Source organism: Bufo bufo, chromosome 2 (assembly GCF_905171765.1).
Source record: "Bufo bufo chromosome 2, aBufBuf1.1, whole genome shotgun sequence".
NCBI lineage: Eukaryota > Metazoa > Chordata > Amphibia > Anura > Bufonidae > Bufo > Bufo bufo.
Window position 1 is genome coordinate 589722542 of NC_053390.1, and position 16209 is coordinate 589738750.

Sequence of the window (16209 nt, forward strand, 5' to 3'; positions counted from 1 at the left end):
AACTAAATACGGAGACAACATCTGGTCATTGAAGTCCACCCCTCCCATGAGCGCATTATAGTCGTGGACACAGAGGGGCTTTTCAATGACACGGGTTGCTCGCTCAATTTGGATTGTCGTGTCTGCGTGAATGGAGGAGAGCATGTAAACGTCACGCTTGTCTCTCCATTTCACCGCGAGCAGTTCTTCGTTACACAAGGCAGCCCTCTGCCCCCTTGCAAGACGGGTGGTTACAAGCCGTTGGGGGAAGCCCACGCGACTAGTTCGCGCGGTGCCACAGGCGCAAATCCGTTCTAGAAACAAATGCCTAAAGAGGGCCACACTTGTGTAAAAATTGTCCACATAAAGATGGTACCCCTTGCCGAATAAGGGTGACACCAAGTCCCAGACTGTCTTCCCACTGCTCCCCAGGTAGTCAGGGCAACCGACCGGCTCCAGGGTCTGATCTTTTCCCTCATAGATCCGAAATTTGTGGGTATAGCCTGTGGCCCTTTCACAGAGCTTATACAATTTGACCCCATACCGGGCACGCTTGCTTGGGATGTACTGTTTGAAGCCAAGGCGCCCGGTAAAATGTATTAGGGACTCGTCTACGCAGATGTTTTGCTCGGGGGTATACAAATCTGCAAATTTCTGGTTGAAATGGTCTATGAGGGGCCGAATTTTGTGGAGCCGGTCAAAAGCTGGGTGGCCTCTGGGACGGGAGGTGGTGTTGTCGCTAAAATGCAGGAAACGGAGGATGGCCTCAAATCGTGCCCTGGACATAGCAGCAGAGAACATGGGCATGTGATGAATCGGGTGCGTTGACCAATATGACCGCAATTCATGCTTTTTTGTCAGGCCCATGTTGAGGAGAAGGCCCAAAAAAATTTTAATTTCGGAAACTTGGACTGGTTTCCACCGGAAAGGCTGGGCATAAAAGCTTCCCGGGTTGGCGGATATAAATTGTGTGGCATATTGGTTGGTCTCTGCCACGACTAAGTCCAAGAGCTCCGCAGTCAAGAACAGCTCAAAAAATCCCAGGGCCGAACCGATTTGAGCCGTCTCAACCCGAACTCCAGACTGGGCGGTGAAAGGGGGAACTACAGGTGCGGCTGAAGTTGGTGACTGCCAATCAGGGTTTGCCAGCACCTCAGGGATTCTAGGGGCTCTACGGGCCTGTCTGTGCGGTGGCTGCGATGGGGTAACTAGTGCACGTGCCACCGTACCAGCTTCAACTGCCCTTCTGGTGCTCGCCACGTCACCATGTTGTACGGCAGTGCTGGTACTAGGTCCATGGAGGGCTGCGCTGCTGGTGTATGCCTCACCACGTGATCCGGCAGCGACAGCCCCACTCTGCTGCTCTTGAAGCGGATCCTGCATAACCTGTGGTCTAGCGACACGGGGCCGGGTACGCCTGGTGCTGCCAGGGACCTCCACCTCCTCGTCCGAACTTTGGGTCAGAGAGCCACTGCTTTCCACAGGTTCATATTCTGACCCGCTAGATTCATCAGATGAGGGTTCCCACTCCTCATCCGACTGGGTCAGAATCCTGTAGGCCTCTTCAGAAGAATACCCCCTGTTTGACATTTTGGACAACTAAATTTAGGGGTATTCCCTGAGACTACCCAAGAAAAAAAGCAAGCCTGTCTTACAAAGGGGAGGCTAGCGAAGTACCGGAGGCCGCTGCGGTTGATAAAAAATATCAAAACTGATTTTTTTATCGCCGCAGTGCGTGTAAAATGAATGTGCAGTGATCAAAAAAATATATATTTTTTGTCACTGCGGTGGGGCGGGCGTGGGTGAACGCACGTGTGGGCGACCGATCAGGCCTGATCGGGCAAACACTGCGTTTTGGGTGGAGGGCGAACTAAAGTGACACTAATACTATTATAGATCTGACCGTGATCAGTTTTGATCACTTACAGATACTATAAAAGTACAAATGCTGATTAGCGATACGCTAACTACCTAACCAAGGGGCCTAAACTATCCCTAAAACCTAACAGCCAATACTAGTGAAAAAAAAAAAGTGACAGTTTACACTGATCACTTTTTTTCCTTTCACTTGTGATTGACAGCGGCGATCAAAGGGGTGATCAAAGGGTTAATTGGGGTGCAGGGGGGTGATCAGGGGCTACAGTGAAGTGTTTGGTGCTACTCACAGTGATGTCTGCTTCTCTGCTGGATCCAACCGACGAAAAGGACCAGCAGAGAAGCAGAGAAGCCATATAACAGATCATATTTACTAATATGATCGGTTATATGGCTTGTGATTGGATTTTTTTAAAATCGCCAGCCTGCCAGCCAATGATCAATGCTGGCAGGCTGGTGACGAACTTGTCCTTTAACTTTTGCCGGCCCGCGATGCGCATGCGCGGGCCGGCTTGGAGCGAAATCTCGCGTCTCGCGAGATGACGCGTATATGCGTGACTGTGCGCAGCGCTGCCACCTCCGGAACGCGAATCTGCGTACAGCGGTCCGGAGGTGGTTAAAGTGCCCAGATATAGCACATAGTGGGACACTGCATCAAGATGAATCAGGCGTGGATCAGCCAGGATTTCCACACACCAATGCCTGATTCATCAGACTAGATTATCCATGGTGCCACACCAATAATTTGACAAAAGATACCGGTTTCCTCTGGCTACCTGCCTCAGCTACTATTCTGATGCTGCAACCCGCCTGATGCCACACATCTGATGCCAAGTGCTCCAAACTATGTCACCTTGCCACTTTGTGGTCTCCTCATGCTGCTGCCATCTCCACACTATGTAATCTTGCCACTCTGTGGTCTCCTCATGCCTCTGCCATTTTCACACTATGTTACCTTGTCACTCTGTGGTCTCCTAATGCTGCTGCCATCTCCACACTATGTCACCTTGTCACTCTGTGGTATCCTGCTGCTGCTGCAATATCCACGCTATGTCACCTTGCCACTCTGTGGTCTCCTCATGCTGCTGCCATCACCACACTATGTCACCTTGCCACTCTGTGGTATCCTGCTGCTGCTGCTGCCCTATCCACGGTATGTCACCTTGGCACTCTGTGGCCTCCTGATGCTGCCACCACCTCCAAACTATGTCACCTTGCCACTCTGTGGTCTCCTCATGCTGCTGCCATCTCCACACTATGTCACCTTGCCACTCTGTGGTCTCTGGATGCTGCCGCCACCTCCAAACTATGTCACCTTGCCACTCAGTGGCCTCATACTGCTGCCATCTACAGACTCTGTCATTGTGCCACTCTTTTAAAGTGTTTTTTTTTTTTTCAGTAAAAATAATGCGTGACTGAAAAACTCCTTTTGCTGTATGGACCGAATGATGTTGTGTATATATTATGAAACAACAAATATACAAAAAGTGCATGAAAACAATGACAACCTCCTGATGCTGCCGCCACCTCCAGACTCAGTCATTGTGCCACTTGGTGGCCTCCTCATACTGCCGCCACCTTCAGACTCTGTCATTGTGCTACTCGGTGGCCTCCTCATACTGCTGCCAACTCCATACTCTGTCATTGTGCCACTCGGTGGCCTCATCATACTAGCCCAAGTAATAAATCATTACTTGTGTTAGCCCAAGTAATAAATCATCACCGAACAATTGGTATAAATATAAGTTTATTCATGACAACATTTAAAAATCAATATACATGATGGATACAAATTATGGTCCATAAAATCCAAGAGGGAACAAAAAGTAAGTGAGGGGGCAAAAATACCTGGGAAGGGAAGGCAAACTGGCACTGCAAAATATGTCAATACATAATTGTATAAAGTACTAACAATAGGGCATATAAAATCTTTCAGTTAGACCGCATATATGATATTATAAACAAGTAAGTGCAAGTGCGTAGCCCAAATATAGCAGCATAGGGTAAGTGAGGGGGCGACACGCGTAGGGTAAGTGAGGGGGCACTGGGAAGGTGGGTAGCTTGGTGTCTGCTTGTTTTATTAACTGTTACCATGTGATGCTGCTATATTTGGGCTATGCACTTGCACTTTACTTGTTTATAATATCATATATGCGGTCTAACTGAAAGATTTTATATGCCCTATTGTTAGTACTTTATACAATTATGTATTGCTATACTTTGCAGTGCCAGTTTGCCTTCCCTTCCCAGGTATTTTTGCCCCCTCACTTGTTATTTGTTCCCCCTTGGATTTTATGGACCATAATTTGAATCCATCATGTATATTGATTTTTAAATGTTGTCATGAATAAACTTATATTTATACCAATTGTTCGGTGATGATTTATTACTTGGGCTAACACATCACGTATTATAGGTTGTATATTACTTTATGTGGCCCCTATTGGTCGTTGTGATAGGTTTTTTCTTCTGATCTGTCAGAAGGAAGGAAAAATGAGATGCACAACGGATCCTGTCTGTGTAACAGCTGTAAGGCCCGTATGGTCTCATCAGAATTGGCTTGTAATTTGGTAGCCAAAAGCAGGAGTGGGTAGAAAACACAGAAGACATGCAAATATTCCATTCATGTGTCATTTCTGTTTTACATCCACTCCTGTTTTTTTTTTTTTACATTATCAATACTGATGGATTATTGAGCAAATGCTGACCAAGTGAAGACGGATGCTCCACAGACAGGATCCGTTTTTTGTGGGTTATTGTTCTGATGGATCAGAGGAAGGGAAAATTAATCAAGGACTCTGTCCGGGGGGCTCTACTTGTTTATGCGTTTAATAGAACAGGTTCTGTAGACATCTATGTGGAATCAGCTGACGACTGTAAAAGGAGTGCGCTTCTTCTTGGCACTAACATCGACCTGTAAGGCTGAGTTCACACTTGAGTTACGGTATTTGGTCAGTTTTGGCCCCGTGACTGCCCTAATAAGTGAAGTGTGCAGTGATTCTAAGAGCGACGCCTGTCATCTGCATGTCATACGGTCACAGTATTATTTCACTACCACAGCAGACTCCCTGTGCATGTTACTGCAAGGCACAGTGTTCTACACCACTATAAAGGCTCTAGGCAGCCAGGGAATAGCCGTTTTTTAACGTAATTCGCCATGAATATATTCGGATCGATAAATTCGGCGAACAGGCAAATCGCATTTTTAAAAAATTCATTCATCTCTAATCGTGATGTTGTTTCTCGGCAACCACTTACTTTTAACTTTTAAATGACAGACCGCTGAAATCAACTCTCCTGTTAGTATGGGCAGCATAAAGTTGATGACAGGTTCCCTTTAAAAAGCACTATATGTGTTGCAAAAAAAAAATCTAAAATTATTTTGGTAGCCCAATAAATTATAAAGCTAGAGTAGTTAAACAACCTGGGTGCACATAGTTAAAGGTGTTATCCAAGAGTATAAAAATCTCCCCGTATGCCGGGCTCTCGCATTGAATATACCTACAGTACCTGGCTTCCCGTCTCTTAGATAACTCTTGTCATTTTGGACTAAGACACTAGTCATTAAGGAGTTAAGTAGAAATGTATATTTAATGTATTTTTTGTGGTTTCAGGATCTGATGAACAGAGAGAAGAAAGATAAAATACCCAGCATGCAGGTTGGATTTATTGATGCAATTTGCTTAGGGCTCTATGAGGTGGGTAAATACAAACAGTGGGGCAGATTTTATAATCCTGTCTAGAATTTAGACAGTTTAAACCTAAAGGGATCGTCTTACTTCAACAAATGGCATTTATCATGTAGAGCAGGGATCAGCAACCTCCAGCACTCCAGGTGTTGTAAAACTACATTTCCCATCATGCACATTTGCTTGGCTTTTGGCTGAGCTCCCACAGAAGTGAAAGGAGCATGCTGGAGTTGTAGTTTCACAACAGCTGGAGTGCGAAAGGTTGCTGATCCCTGATGTAGAGAAAGTTAGTACAAGGCACTTACTAATGTATTGTGATTGTCCATATTGCCTCCTTTTTTGTCTTGATTCATTTTTCCATCGCATCTCCAGGGGAAATAGGTAATAGTGTGCAAGCACAGCCACCACTGATGGATTGCATGGCGGTCATAACCCTTGCATACAATCAGTGTATAATGCAATAAAAAAATGAACCAAGCCAGCAAAGGTGGCAATATGGACAAAATACATAAGTAAGTGTCTTGTATTAACTTTCTCTACATGATAAATGCCTTTTGCTGAAGTGACACAACCCCTTTAAGGTGGCCATACACATTAGTCTAAACTTGATCAAAATGGACAATTTCAACCAAAACAAATGTTTATCTGTTGAAATTTGACAAAGAAGTATTGTTTTAGAGACCAATGACGGATCATCTGTCGGCCGTGTTTAATATTTTCTTACGATAGTTGGACAAAAGATCCTTCTTTGAAAGAATGTTCTCAGAAAGATCCCCAGGTTTCATTGTACATGTATGTCCAGTCTGGACAACTGTAACGGCCATTATGGACTAAAATGGGATGGCCGTGTCTGAAAAATGAATGGTCACCAGGTGTTTGTTTGTTCAACTGCTGTTCAACTGCTGTCCAACCATCAACCAACTTCTAAATAGTGTGTATGATCACCTTAAGAAAGACAGTCTAAAATTCTGCCAAATTTTGTACAATAGCTGATGATAAATTTGATGCATTGCTAGACTCTTTTGTCTAACTTTATATTACCTATTGGTTGGTTTACTTTACACTGACATTTTGCCACAAAATTGTGGTGCACATCTTAAGTTACCCCCCTTTCAGCCAAGACAAGTGCCTGGGTGTAGGTGCAATTTTTCTCTAAGTGTGATTTCTTTCCTATCACAATATATTTATGTCAAACTTATAGTTCCAGTGTATGAAGCTGTGTGCCTTAGGGTGCTTTCACACAAGTATTTGCTGGCATTTTTCTGAACTTTTGAGTTTCTAGTGGCATTTTTTTCATTTGCGTTTTGTTGCAGTAGAAATGCAAGCTCCAGATGTTAGATAAAAGTCTATGTGAAATATGACACTGAGGACACAAGCTTTACGAGGGTAAAAACATCACTGACCCAGATTTACTAATCCTATAGATGATCAAAAATCAAGGGTAAAGTAAAGAGGTCAGATCAGGGTGTGTCTGCGCTCTGGATTATCTGAATTTAGGAGCAGAATACTGAGGAAATAATCCTAAAACATAAAACATAACATTTATTGATATGCTAATAAAATCCTAGAGGATGTGTACAACAACTGTATACTGGGATGGACAAGGTGTGTAACCACTAGTAGCAGTGGTCAATGGTCACCCCAGTAAAAAATACAAAGATAATTAAAGTGCACAGCGGCACTGAGTAGGTAACCAGTGTGTCCTACCGGTACCCAGGGAAGGTCGTCAGAAGCTTCACCACACGATGTATTAATAGTAGTTCATCCTATATGGATAGTCGGATAAATCACAGGGGGAAAGAATACAACGGCTGACAGTAGAACACATGCGTGTAGGGTCCCTAGGGTGATCCCTATAGCTGTCTAACCGTAGACCCTGATACTATAAGTGTGGTAGCAGCCTGACCACAGGGCACTCGTCCTTGAAAGGACGACCCTGTCTGGAACCTGTCCCTAACTCTGGAAACTATATGTCCCTAAATATGCATAGGCAAGATCCCTACATGCATGTTTCGCTGCCGGGACATGCGGCAGTTCATCAGGGGAGATGATAAGCAATCAGGCAAGTCGATCCTGGATGAAGCGGTCAAGCCTGCAGACCAAGAATGACACGGTCAGTCATATGGTCAGGAGGTGCATGATGATAGTCAACCCCTCCAAGGGCTACCTCATAGGTAAGAGGTTAAAGGTAAATGCAGTATGCAGATGAGAGTGACTGCATATGGGACGCCAACTAACCTGGTGTACCCACCTTGTTTAAATACACCTCGTTTCCCGCCGCTGCCGTCCGTAATAGAGGCCAATGAGCGCGTCTGCCCGCTTGCACGTGAGCGCGGCGCATGCGCTCATCACAGAGTGGAAACGAGGCCTGCAGCGCAGGAAGAGTGCGTGATACGAAACGCACTCCTGCGCATGCGCGAACTTGCATTAGATACAGTGCCGCTGTGCACTTTAATTATCTTTGTATTTTTTACTGGGGTGACCATTGACCACTGCTACTAGTGGTTACACACCTTGTCCATCCCAGTATACAGTTGTTGTACACATCATCTAGGATTTTATTAGCATATCAATAAATGTTATGTTTTATGTTTTAGGATTATTTCCTCAGTATTCTAATCCTATAGATGGCATAAATTTAGACAGGCTGCCTAGGCCTGTACCAGATTTAACCCAGTGCCTCATGCTGGATGATAAATGTGGCACAGGGATAGCTCTGTACTAATTATTGGTTGTCTTACTTTTAGACATAATTTTACAATACAGGGAGTGCAGAATTATTAGGCAAATGAGTATTTTGACCACATCATCCTCTTTATGCATGTTGTCTTACTCCAAGCTGTATAGGCTCGAAAGCCTACTACCAATTAAGCATATTAGGTGATGTGCATGTCTGTAATGAGAAGAAGTGTGGTCTAATGACATCAACACCCTATATTAGGTGTGCATAATTATTAGGCAACTTCCTTTCCTTTGGCAAAATGGGTCAAAAGAAGGACTTGACAGGCTCAGAAAAGTCAAAAATAGTGAGATATCTTGCAGAGGGATGCAGCACTCTTAAAATTGCAAAGCTTCTGAAGCGTGATCATCGAACAATCAAGCGTTTCATTCAAAATAGTCAACAGGGTCACAAGAAGCGTGTGGAAAAACCAAGGCGCAAAATAACTGCCCATGAACTGAGAAAAGTCAAGCGTGCAGCTGCCAAGATGCCACTTGCCACCAGTTTGGCCATATTTCAGAGCTGCAACATCACTGGAGTGCCCAAAAGCACAAGGTGTGCAATACTCAGAGACATGGCCAAGGTAAGAAAGGCTGAAAGACGACCACCACTGAACAAGACACACAAGCTGAAACGTCAAGACTGGGCCAAGAAATATCTCAAGACTGATTTTTCTAAGGTTTTATGGACTGATGAAATGAGAGTGAGTCTTGATGGGCCAGATGGATGGGCCCGTGGCTGGATTGGTAAAGGGCAGAGAGCTCCAGTCCGACTCAGACGCCAGCAAGGTGGAGTACTGGTTTGGGCTGGTATCATCAAAGATGAGCTTGTGGGGCCTTTTCGGGTTGAGGATGGAGTCAAGCTCAACTCCCAGTCCTACTGCCAGTTTCTGGAAGACACCTTCTTTAAGCAATGGTACAGGAAGAAGTCTGCATCCTTCAAGAAAAACATGATTTTCATGCAGGACAATGCTCCATCACACGCGTCCAAGTACTCCACAGCGTGGCTGGCAAGAAAGGGTATAAAAGAAGAAAATCTAATGACATGGCCTCCTTGTTCACCTGATCTAAACCCCATTGAGAACCTGTGGTCCATCATCAAATGTGATTTACAAGGAGGGAAAACAGTACACCTCTCTGAACAGTGTCTGGGAGGCTGTGGTTGCTGCTGCACGCAATGTTGATGGTGAACAGATCAAAACACTGACAGAATCCATGGATGGCAGGCTTTTGAGTGTCCTTGCAAAGAAAGGTGGCTATATTGGTCACTGATTTGTTTTTGTTTTGTTTTTGAATGTCAGAAATGTATATTTGTGAATGTTGAGATGTTATATTGGTTTCACTGGTAAAAATAAATAATTGAAATGGGTATATATTTGTTTTTTGTTAAGTTGCCTAATAATTATGCACAGTAATAGTCACCTGCACACACAGATATCCCCCTAAAATAGCTAAAACTAAAAACAAACTAAAAACTACTTCCAAAAATATTCAGCTTTGATATTAATGAGTTTTTTGGGTTCATTGAGAACATGGTTGTTGTTCAATAATAATATTAATCCTCAAAAATACAACTTGCCTAATAATTCTGCACTCCCTGTACAATCTTGGTGCAATTTTTTAAGAAAATGTCAGATCTTAGTGCCATGTTAAAAATCTGAGTCCACATGATTTGTCATAATTGTCTTCATCCAGGAATCGCCTGCATTATCAGACATTTCCAACCATGTGCACTCGGCTGGTGTCCTTAACCTATTCATTCACCAGGAGCAGAGCAGCATATCGAACACATCATGCATCGTTTCAAGAGCCCACCCCTTTGGCAAGCTCTTTGATGCTCTTGACAAAGTGGGCATGTCCTCAAAACGTTGTGTGACGGGTGCGATATGCTGCCCTGCATCTGGTGAATGAATAGGTTATGGATGCCAGCCTTGTGTACACAGTTGGAAATGCATGATAATGCAGGTGATTCCTGGATGAAGACAATTATGACAGATTGTATGGACTCATTTTCTAGATGAAGTCATGGATTAATTATCTATTGAAGTTTGATCTGAATAAAAATAGCTGAGCAGTAATTTAGTTTGCCCTGAATATACACAGTGATTTATGCATATGTGCGGAGTAATGGAACTCCGTTGTGCACTGTTTTCTTCTTGGAACGTAAGGAAAGAAGGAGATCACTGCGGGCAACCCCGCTCCCGGGGCCCTTAGCAGTCCTGTGGTCTGCCTTTATTGACGGTATGTCACTGACTCAGTACTAGGATACGGTCCTAGCCTGTCACACGCTTCTTCTCACAATACAGCTTTGATTTGGTTGGTTTCCCAGAACCTAATGACCTGTATGAGGGTGATTAGGCTGACGCAACATACAAGAATGTCAGAATACAGTGTTGAACCTGCCTTTCTCCTCACCACTCTAGCAACCAGACTCCTTTATATGTATATTATCTGTCTTTGAGCAATATTCAGGAGGTTTGGAGGGCAACTGGGGGCCAAATCTTATGGGGGACCCGTGGCCGCCCAAACCACCATCATTTTAAAGGCCCACCATGCTTAGATTATGATCTAGGGCTCAACACATAGGAAATAGCTTTGACTGCCTGCTCAGTCAACCAGTGGCTGCAGTGGTGATCCACCTCAGCCAGTGATTGGCTGAGTGGGCATTTCCAGTCGTTTCCTGTGTGTCTAGCCCAGTGTCAGGAAGTGGCGAGTAGCAACCCCTTTAACCTTATTTAGCTTTGCTTCCTTTTCATGACTGCCATTTCGATGACATCTGCAACTGATTTGTTGAATTCTCTCCTAGGCTTTGGCAGAGGTGTCTGAATCATGCTACCCACTACTGGATGGCTGCTTGAGGAACAGACAGATGTGGCAATTATTAGCAGAGCAGCAAGAGGAGAATCTCCTTAATGGAGATGACAACCAGCCAAAAACGAACTGTGACATTGAATAAGCAACACCAACACCATCGTAGAGTCTTGTGGTACAAAATAGTATTACACTGTTTGGAAACCAAAATATATTTTGCCACTGTTATATTTATTAATTTCACATTTTCGTTTAAGGAAATAAGAACATGTAAATGGAATATTTTCTAGAGAAGCAATATATTTTCTGATGTGCTCATTTACCCACTGGAGGCTCTTGGGCTTGATTCCTTTTTATATTGACCAGTGCCTTAAAGCATGGGTGCCATTTTAAATAAAGAAGGACACCTGTCAAATGTAACACAGCACAGTAAAGAATAACTATAGCATTTTATTGGATAACTTGTTCACATACCAAATCAACTTGGGCTAATACTGCAAACAATGTAACACAAAATACTAATGTGAGTTTCTTGCAGATGTCACTAAGAAGAGATTATAAGTCATTGTCACAAGTCACACAGAAGTCTTAAATGGTTTTTAAAACTCACTTTTTAATTTGCTCTTTTTCTTAGAGTAATTTACATGGTCGTTTATGCTAAATTTAATAGCATTATTGTGCGCCTTTAACTATATATTAAAAACACAAAAATTCACAACGGAGGTCAGTGACCAAATAAAGCAAAAGGCTGCTGTATAAAAGTAGTGATACACGCCACAGAACATCTATTGAGAGTGCCTCACATCCTTTTTCTTTTTGAAGGGGTTTGTTATTCAGTGTGATACATAGTTTGAATGGGTTTGCATTGTGACACATAAATCACTAGTGCCTGAATGGGGTTTGACCAACTGCTCACAAAGATGTGTAAAACACTCTGGATATAACTAATGATTATTATACAGTATAAATGAACGGCGGGCATAACAGTTCTTTATTGCACTTATAATCTTGTGTTTATTGCTATTATATTAGAAGGGTTTTCTGATCTTATGCAGTGTGATGTAATACTTATGTACTGCCTGTAGTTGAGATGCTCTGTAAGCCAGTCTCACATGCAGTCACATTGACATGCTCCTGGTGTTTTATCTCCTGCTTATGTGAGATCCCATACTCTGAACATGTGGGTATCTCCACTCTTCCCCTTCTTATAGTATGGGATGTCACACATCTCCACTCTTCCTTGACTCTTTTCCTCGCTCCTTGTATCTGAAAGGATTGTGTTTCACATGCTGGGCAGCAAATCATTCAGTGTATAGTGAGCAAAAGAACAACACAGGGGTCTCTCACTAGCGAACCTATGTCTCGTAGCAGTTCTGTCTGGTGTGAAAACAGTGAGTGAGAAATTAGGGCACTACCTTGCACCTTGTAATTGAGGGCATGTGGATAGATGTAAATAGTAGTAATGTCTGTAAGAGAGGATAGGAATCATGGGAACTCTAGTTTTTACATGGCAATCCATGGTAATGTTACAGTGTATAGAAAGTGTAACTAACAGTTTAAACACAATGTTGCTTTCAAATTGTGAAGATGCTGTTATTTTTGCTATGAGATCTCCATTTCCATCTTTGTTTTGTTTGTGGTGTAGAACTGAAAGCATATGCTGTCAGTTGCAATAATAGTGAACTTAAAATTCATATACCACTAGGAGTGTATGGGGGAGATTTATCAAGATTGGCATTTCCTACGCTACTCTTGATCTCCTGTGCGCTGGAGTTAGATGTTCCTCTTTATAAATTAGGCCAATCTCTGACCAGATACACAAATCGGTGCCAGCTAGGGGTATGTGTAGATTTGAGCTAAACCTTGTGGCAGTTTCTGGCTTGAATTATATTAAATCCAGTAGACTGTGGGAGGTTCCACTCCAAGTCCCACCTCCTTTTCCACCATTTTAGCAAAGCGTTGAGAAGCTGAAAAAGTCACAAATATGATGTGTCCAAACTTTACTGGGCAGAAATTGTAACCGAAGTCTCATCTAGTAAGGTAAGCCATCAGATCCAGTTGGAAAACAGAATTGAGCACTTTGATTTAGTTTTAAAGCAATGTAAATTGAAATTCCCTGTTTTCCTTTTTTATAACTGAATGTATTTCATCAATCCATTTAGTATGTGAAATGTTTTATAATGTTGGTGTAATTTAAATTGTTGTACTTTTTAAATTAAACAAAGTTCTAGAACAGACATGAGGTTGTTTTAAAAGACAGACACATTTAAAGGGAGTCTGTCACCAGATTTTGACCTTATAGACCGCTTACATAGCGCTCTAGCATAGCAGTCTATAATTCTAATGGTACCTTTGATGTTTTCTTGTGAAGTTCCCCCAAGGCAAAAACGGACTTTTATTCATATGTAAATTAGGGATCGCAAGTGCCCAGGGCGGCGTTCACCACGTTGGTGCCCAGGCTGTTCTGCCTCTTTTCGTCATATCCCCGCCCCAGCCTCTTCCTCTGCCCGCCCCGCTCTTCCTTTGCGTCCTCCTTCTCTGCAGTGAGAATCCGCGCCTGCACTATCCATTGCTTGGCCGGGGCATGCGCACTGCGATGCCCATTGTGGGTGTCTCTGGTCCGCCTCCTCGCCGCTGTTTCTCGCCGTTGGCCGGCGCATGCGCAGTAGCTACTGCGATGCCGTGCTCACAATGGGCATCGCAGTGCGCATGCCCCGGCCAAGCAATGGATAGTGCAGGCGCGGGATCTCGCTGCAGAGAAGGAGGACGCAAAGGAAGAGCGGGGCGGGCAGAGTAAGAGGCTGGGGCGGGGATATGACGAAAAGAGGCAGAACAGCCTGGGCACCAACGAGGTGAACGCCGCCCTGGCCACTTGCGAGCCCTAATTTACATATGAATAAAAGTCTGTTTTTGCCTTGGGGGAACTTCACAAGAAAACATCAAAGGTACCATTAGAATCATAGACTGCTATGCTAGAGCGCTATGTAAGCGGTCTATAAGGTTACAATCTGGTGACAGACTCCCTTTAATTGTAAAATAAAAGCAATTTGTCATTTTAGTACATTTACACTGGTGATCTCCAATCTGTGGCTCTCCAGCTGTTGCAAAACTACAGCTCCCATCATGGGCTGATAGCTGCAGCCTCTAGGAGTTGTAATTTTGCAACAACTGGAAAGCCATAGTTTGATGAGGATGAAGTGGTGACAAATGGGGATTCACTCAGAAATGATATATCGGTTTGCGTTACCATCAAAACAAAATGACTTACTGCCTGAAGAAAAACGCTTAAGAACTAATTTATTTTTGTTATCTTTAAAAACGTAGCTATCCGCCAAAATGCTAAAATCAGACTGAGTGCAGGAGAGCGGCTACTGTCCTTTTTAAATATTCATCACATAGTCACCCTTCTGTCACACATAAATGCTGTTATCCAATATGGAGATATATTGTATATTACCATCAGTGTGTTGTATTCTTGCATACTATGTATCACCACACAATATATCTCTCTCCACTTATGGCATGGATAACATATAAATAGTGGGAGCTATTGCAGGATATTTTATTTGGTGAGTGCTATTGTTTCTAGCTCACAAAGCCTCCAGCACCCCTAACCACAAGCCCCAATAACTCCCAGTCGCCACTACACTAATTCCACATAAACCCCGTCACGGATGGCCAATACAGCGCCGGAGGCTGCACATCAGAGAGGCGTGCAGCGTTCTTCTTGTGTCCACACTGTTGCTGCACGCCAAGTGTATGGGCGGGCAGCGCTCACTTAACCTTGTGTTTAGTTTTTTCTGTTTCCACCTGCTGATGACTGATCGTCTTCTACCTAGTGTTCTCCCCATCTCTCTAGGAGAGAACTGCCAACCATCAGCAGATAGGTAACAGTGCAGGAGATCATAGATAGCCATGACTCTTCTCAGGTAGATGTGACTCTTCTCAAGGCCTGGGCTGCAATGATTATGATGCTGGTTCTCGGCAACCACTTACTTTTAGCTCATAAATGACACAACGCTGAAATCAGCATTTCTGTCACTAAATTATGCTGCCCTCAGTGAGGTCAGCATAAAGTTGATGCCAGGTTCCCTTTAAAGGGATTTTCCGGGAAAAACTAGTTTTAACCTAATGCTCCCCGCCGTTTTGTTCCTCCGTGATGGCTCCAGTATGTCCATCTTTCGTCCAGCTTGTTTTCTTCTGGTGCAATATGAGCACTCTCACGTGCTCCACTTCAGAGGTGACATCCACAAGTGACACATCACTGCTGAAGCCAGTCATTGGCTGCAGTGGAGCATGTAAATGTGCTCATGCTGCACCGAAAGATAACAAGCCCTCACTCATAGAACCTTTTGATCACCCCTCTTTCCATAAAATGCCACACTGTCTGTCTCTATAATATGTACAGCACTGAATCTAAAATAAACGCACAATACAGGGAATATTCCATGAGATAGGCTCTCTGATACACATACGTTAGTATATTACAAAGGTCTAGTACTACTATATACACTGGCTGTTAAGTGCTAAATTATACAATCCCTGCGGCCCTCAATATTATTCTGTGTGGCCCCCAACCATCTTATGACAGACATGTATGTCTATGTCTTGTGGCTGCTCACATGCATTTTCATGTATTCTTCCAGGGAATCCTGGAGCCATAACCAAACATTTATAGTATATACTGTATGTACAATATACCAAAAATACAGTATTTCAGTTAGTAATACCGTTTAAATTTTATTTTTAGCCCCTGGAATTCCTTCAGTCTAACAATGTGGCCCCCAACCAGAAAAAGGTTGTGCACCCCTGATGTAGAGGAAGTTAATACAAGGCGCTTACTAATGTATTGTGATTGTCCATATTGCCTCCTTTGCTGGCTGGATTCATTTTTCCATAACATCATACACTGCTCATTTCCATGGTTATTTCCACCCTGCAATCCAGCAGCAGTGGTCGTGCTTGCACACTATAGGAAAAAGCACCAGCCTATGTGAGCTCCCATGGTCCCAGCCATGGATGGCTCTCTTTCCTATAGTGCGCAAGCACGACCACCACTGCTGGATTGCAGGGTGGTTGAAACCATGGAAATGAGCAGTGTATGATGTGATGGAAAAATTAATCCAGCCAGCAAAGG

At 43.6% G+C, this 16209-nt stretch overlaps 1 protein-coding gene across 1 annotated transcript in view; it reads left to right on the forward strand.

Moving 5' to 3' along the window:
• The window catches only part of PDE5A (phosphodiesterase 5A), a 404052-nt gene extending 391148 nt beyond the window's left edge, over positions 1–12904 (forward strand). The window contains exons 21-22 of the mRNA XM_040418267.1: positions 5469–5552; positions 11068–12904. Of these exons, the coding sequence (XP_040274201.1) occupies positions 5469–5552; positions 11068–11217 (234 nt within the window). The 3' untranslated portion in view covers positions 11218–12904. The remainder of the gene's footprint in view (positions 1–5468; positions 5553–11067) is intronic.
• The last annotated feature ends 3305 nt before the right edge of the window (positions 12905–16209 follow it).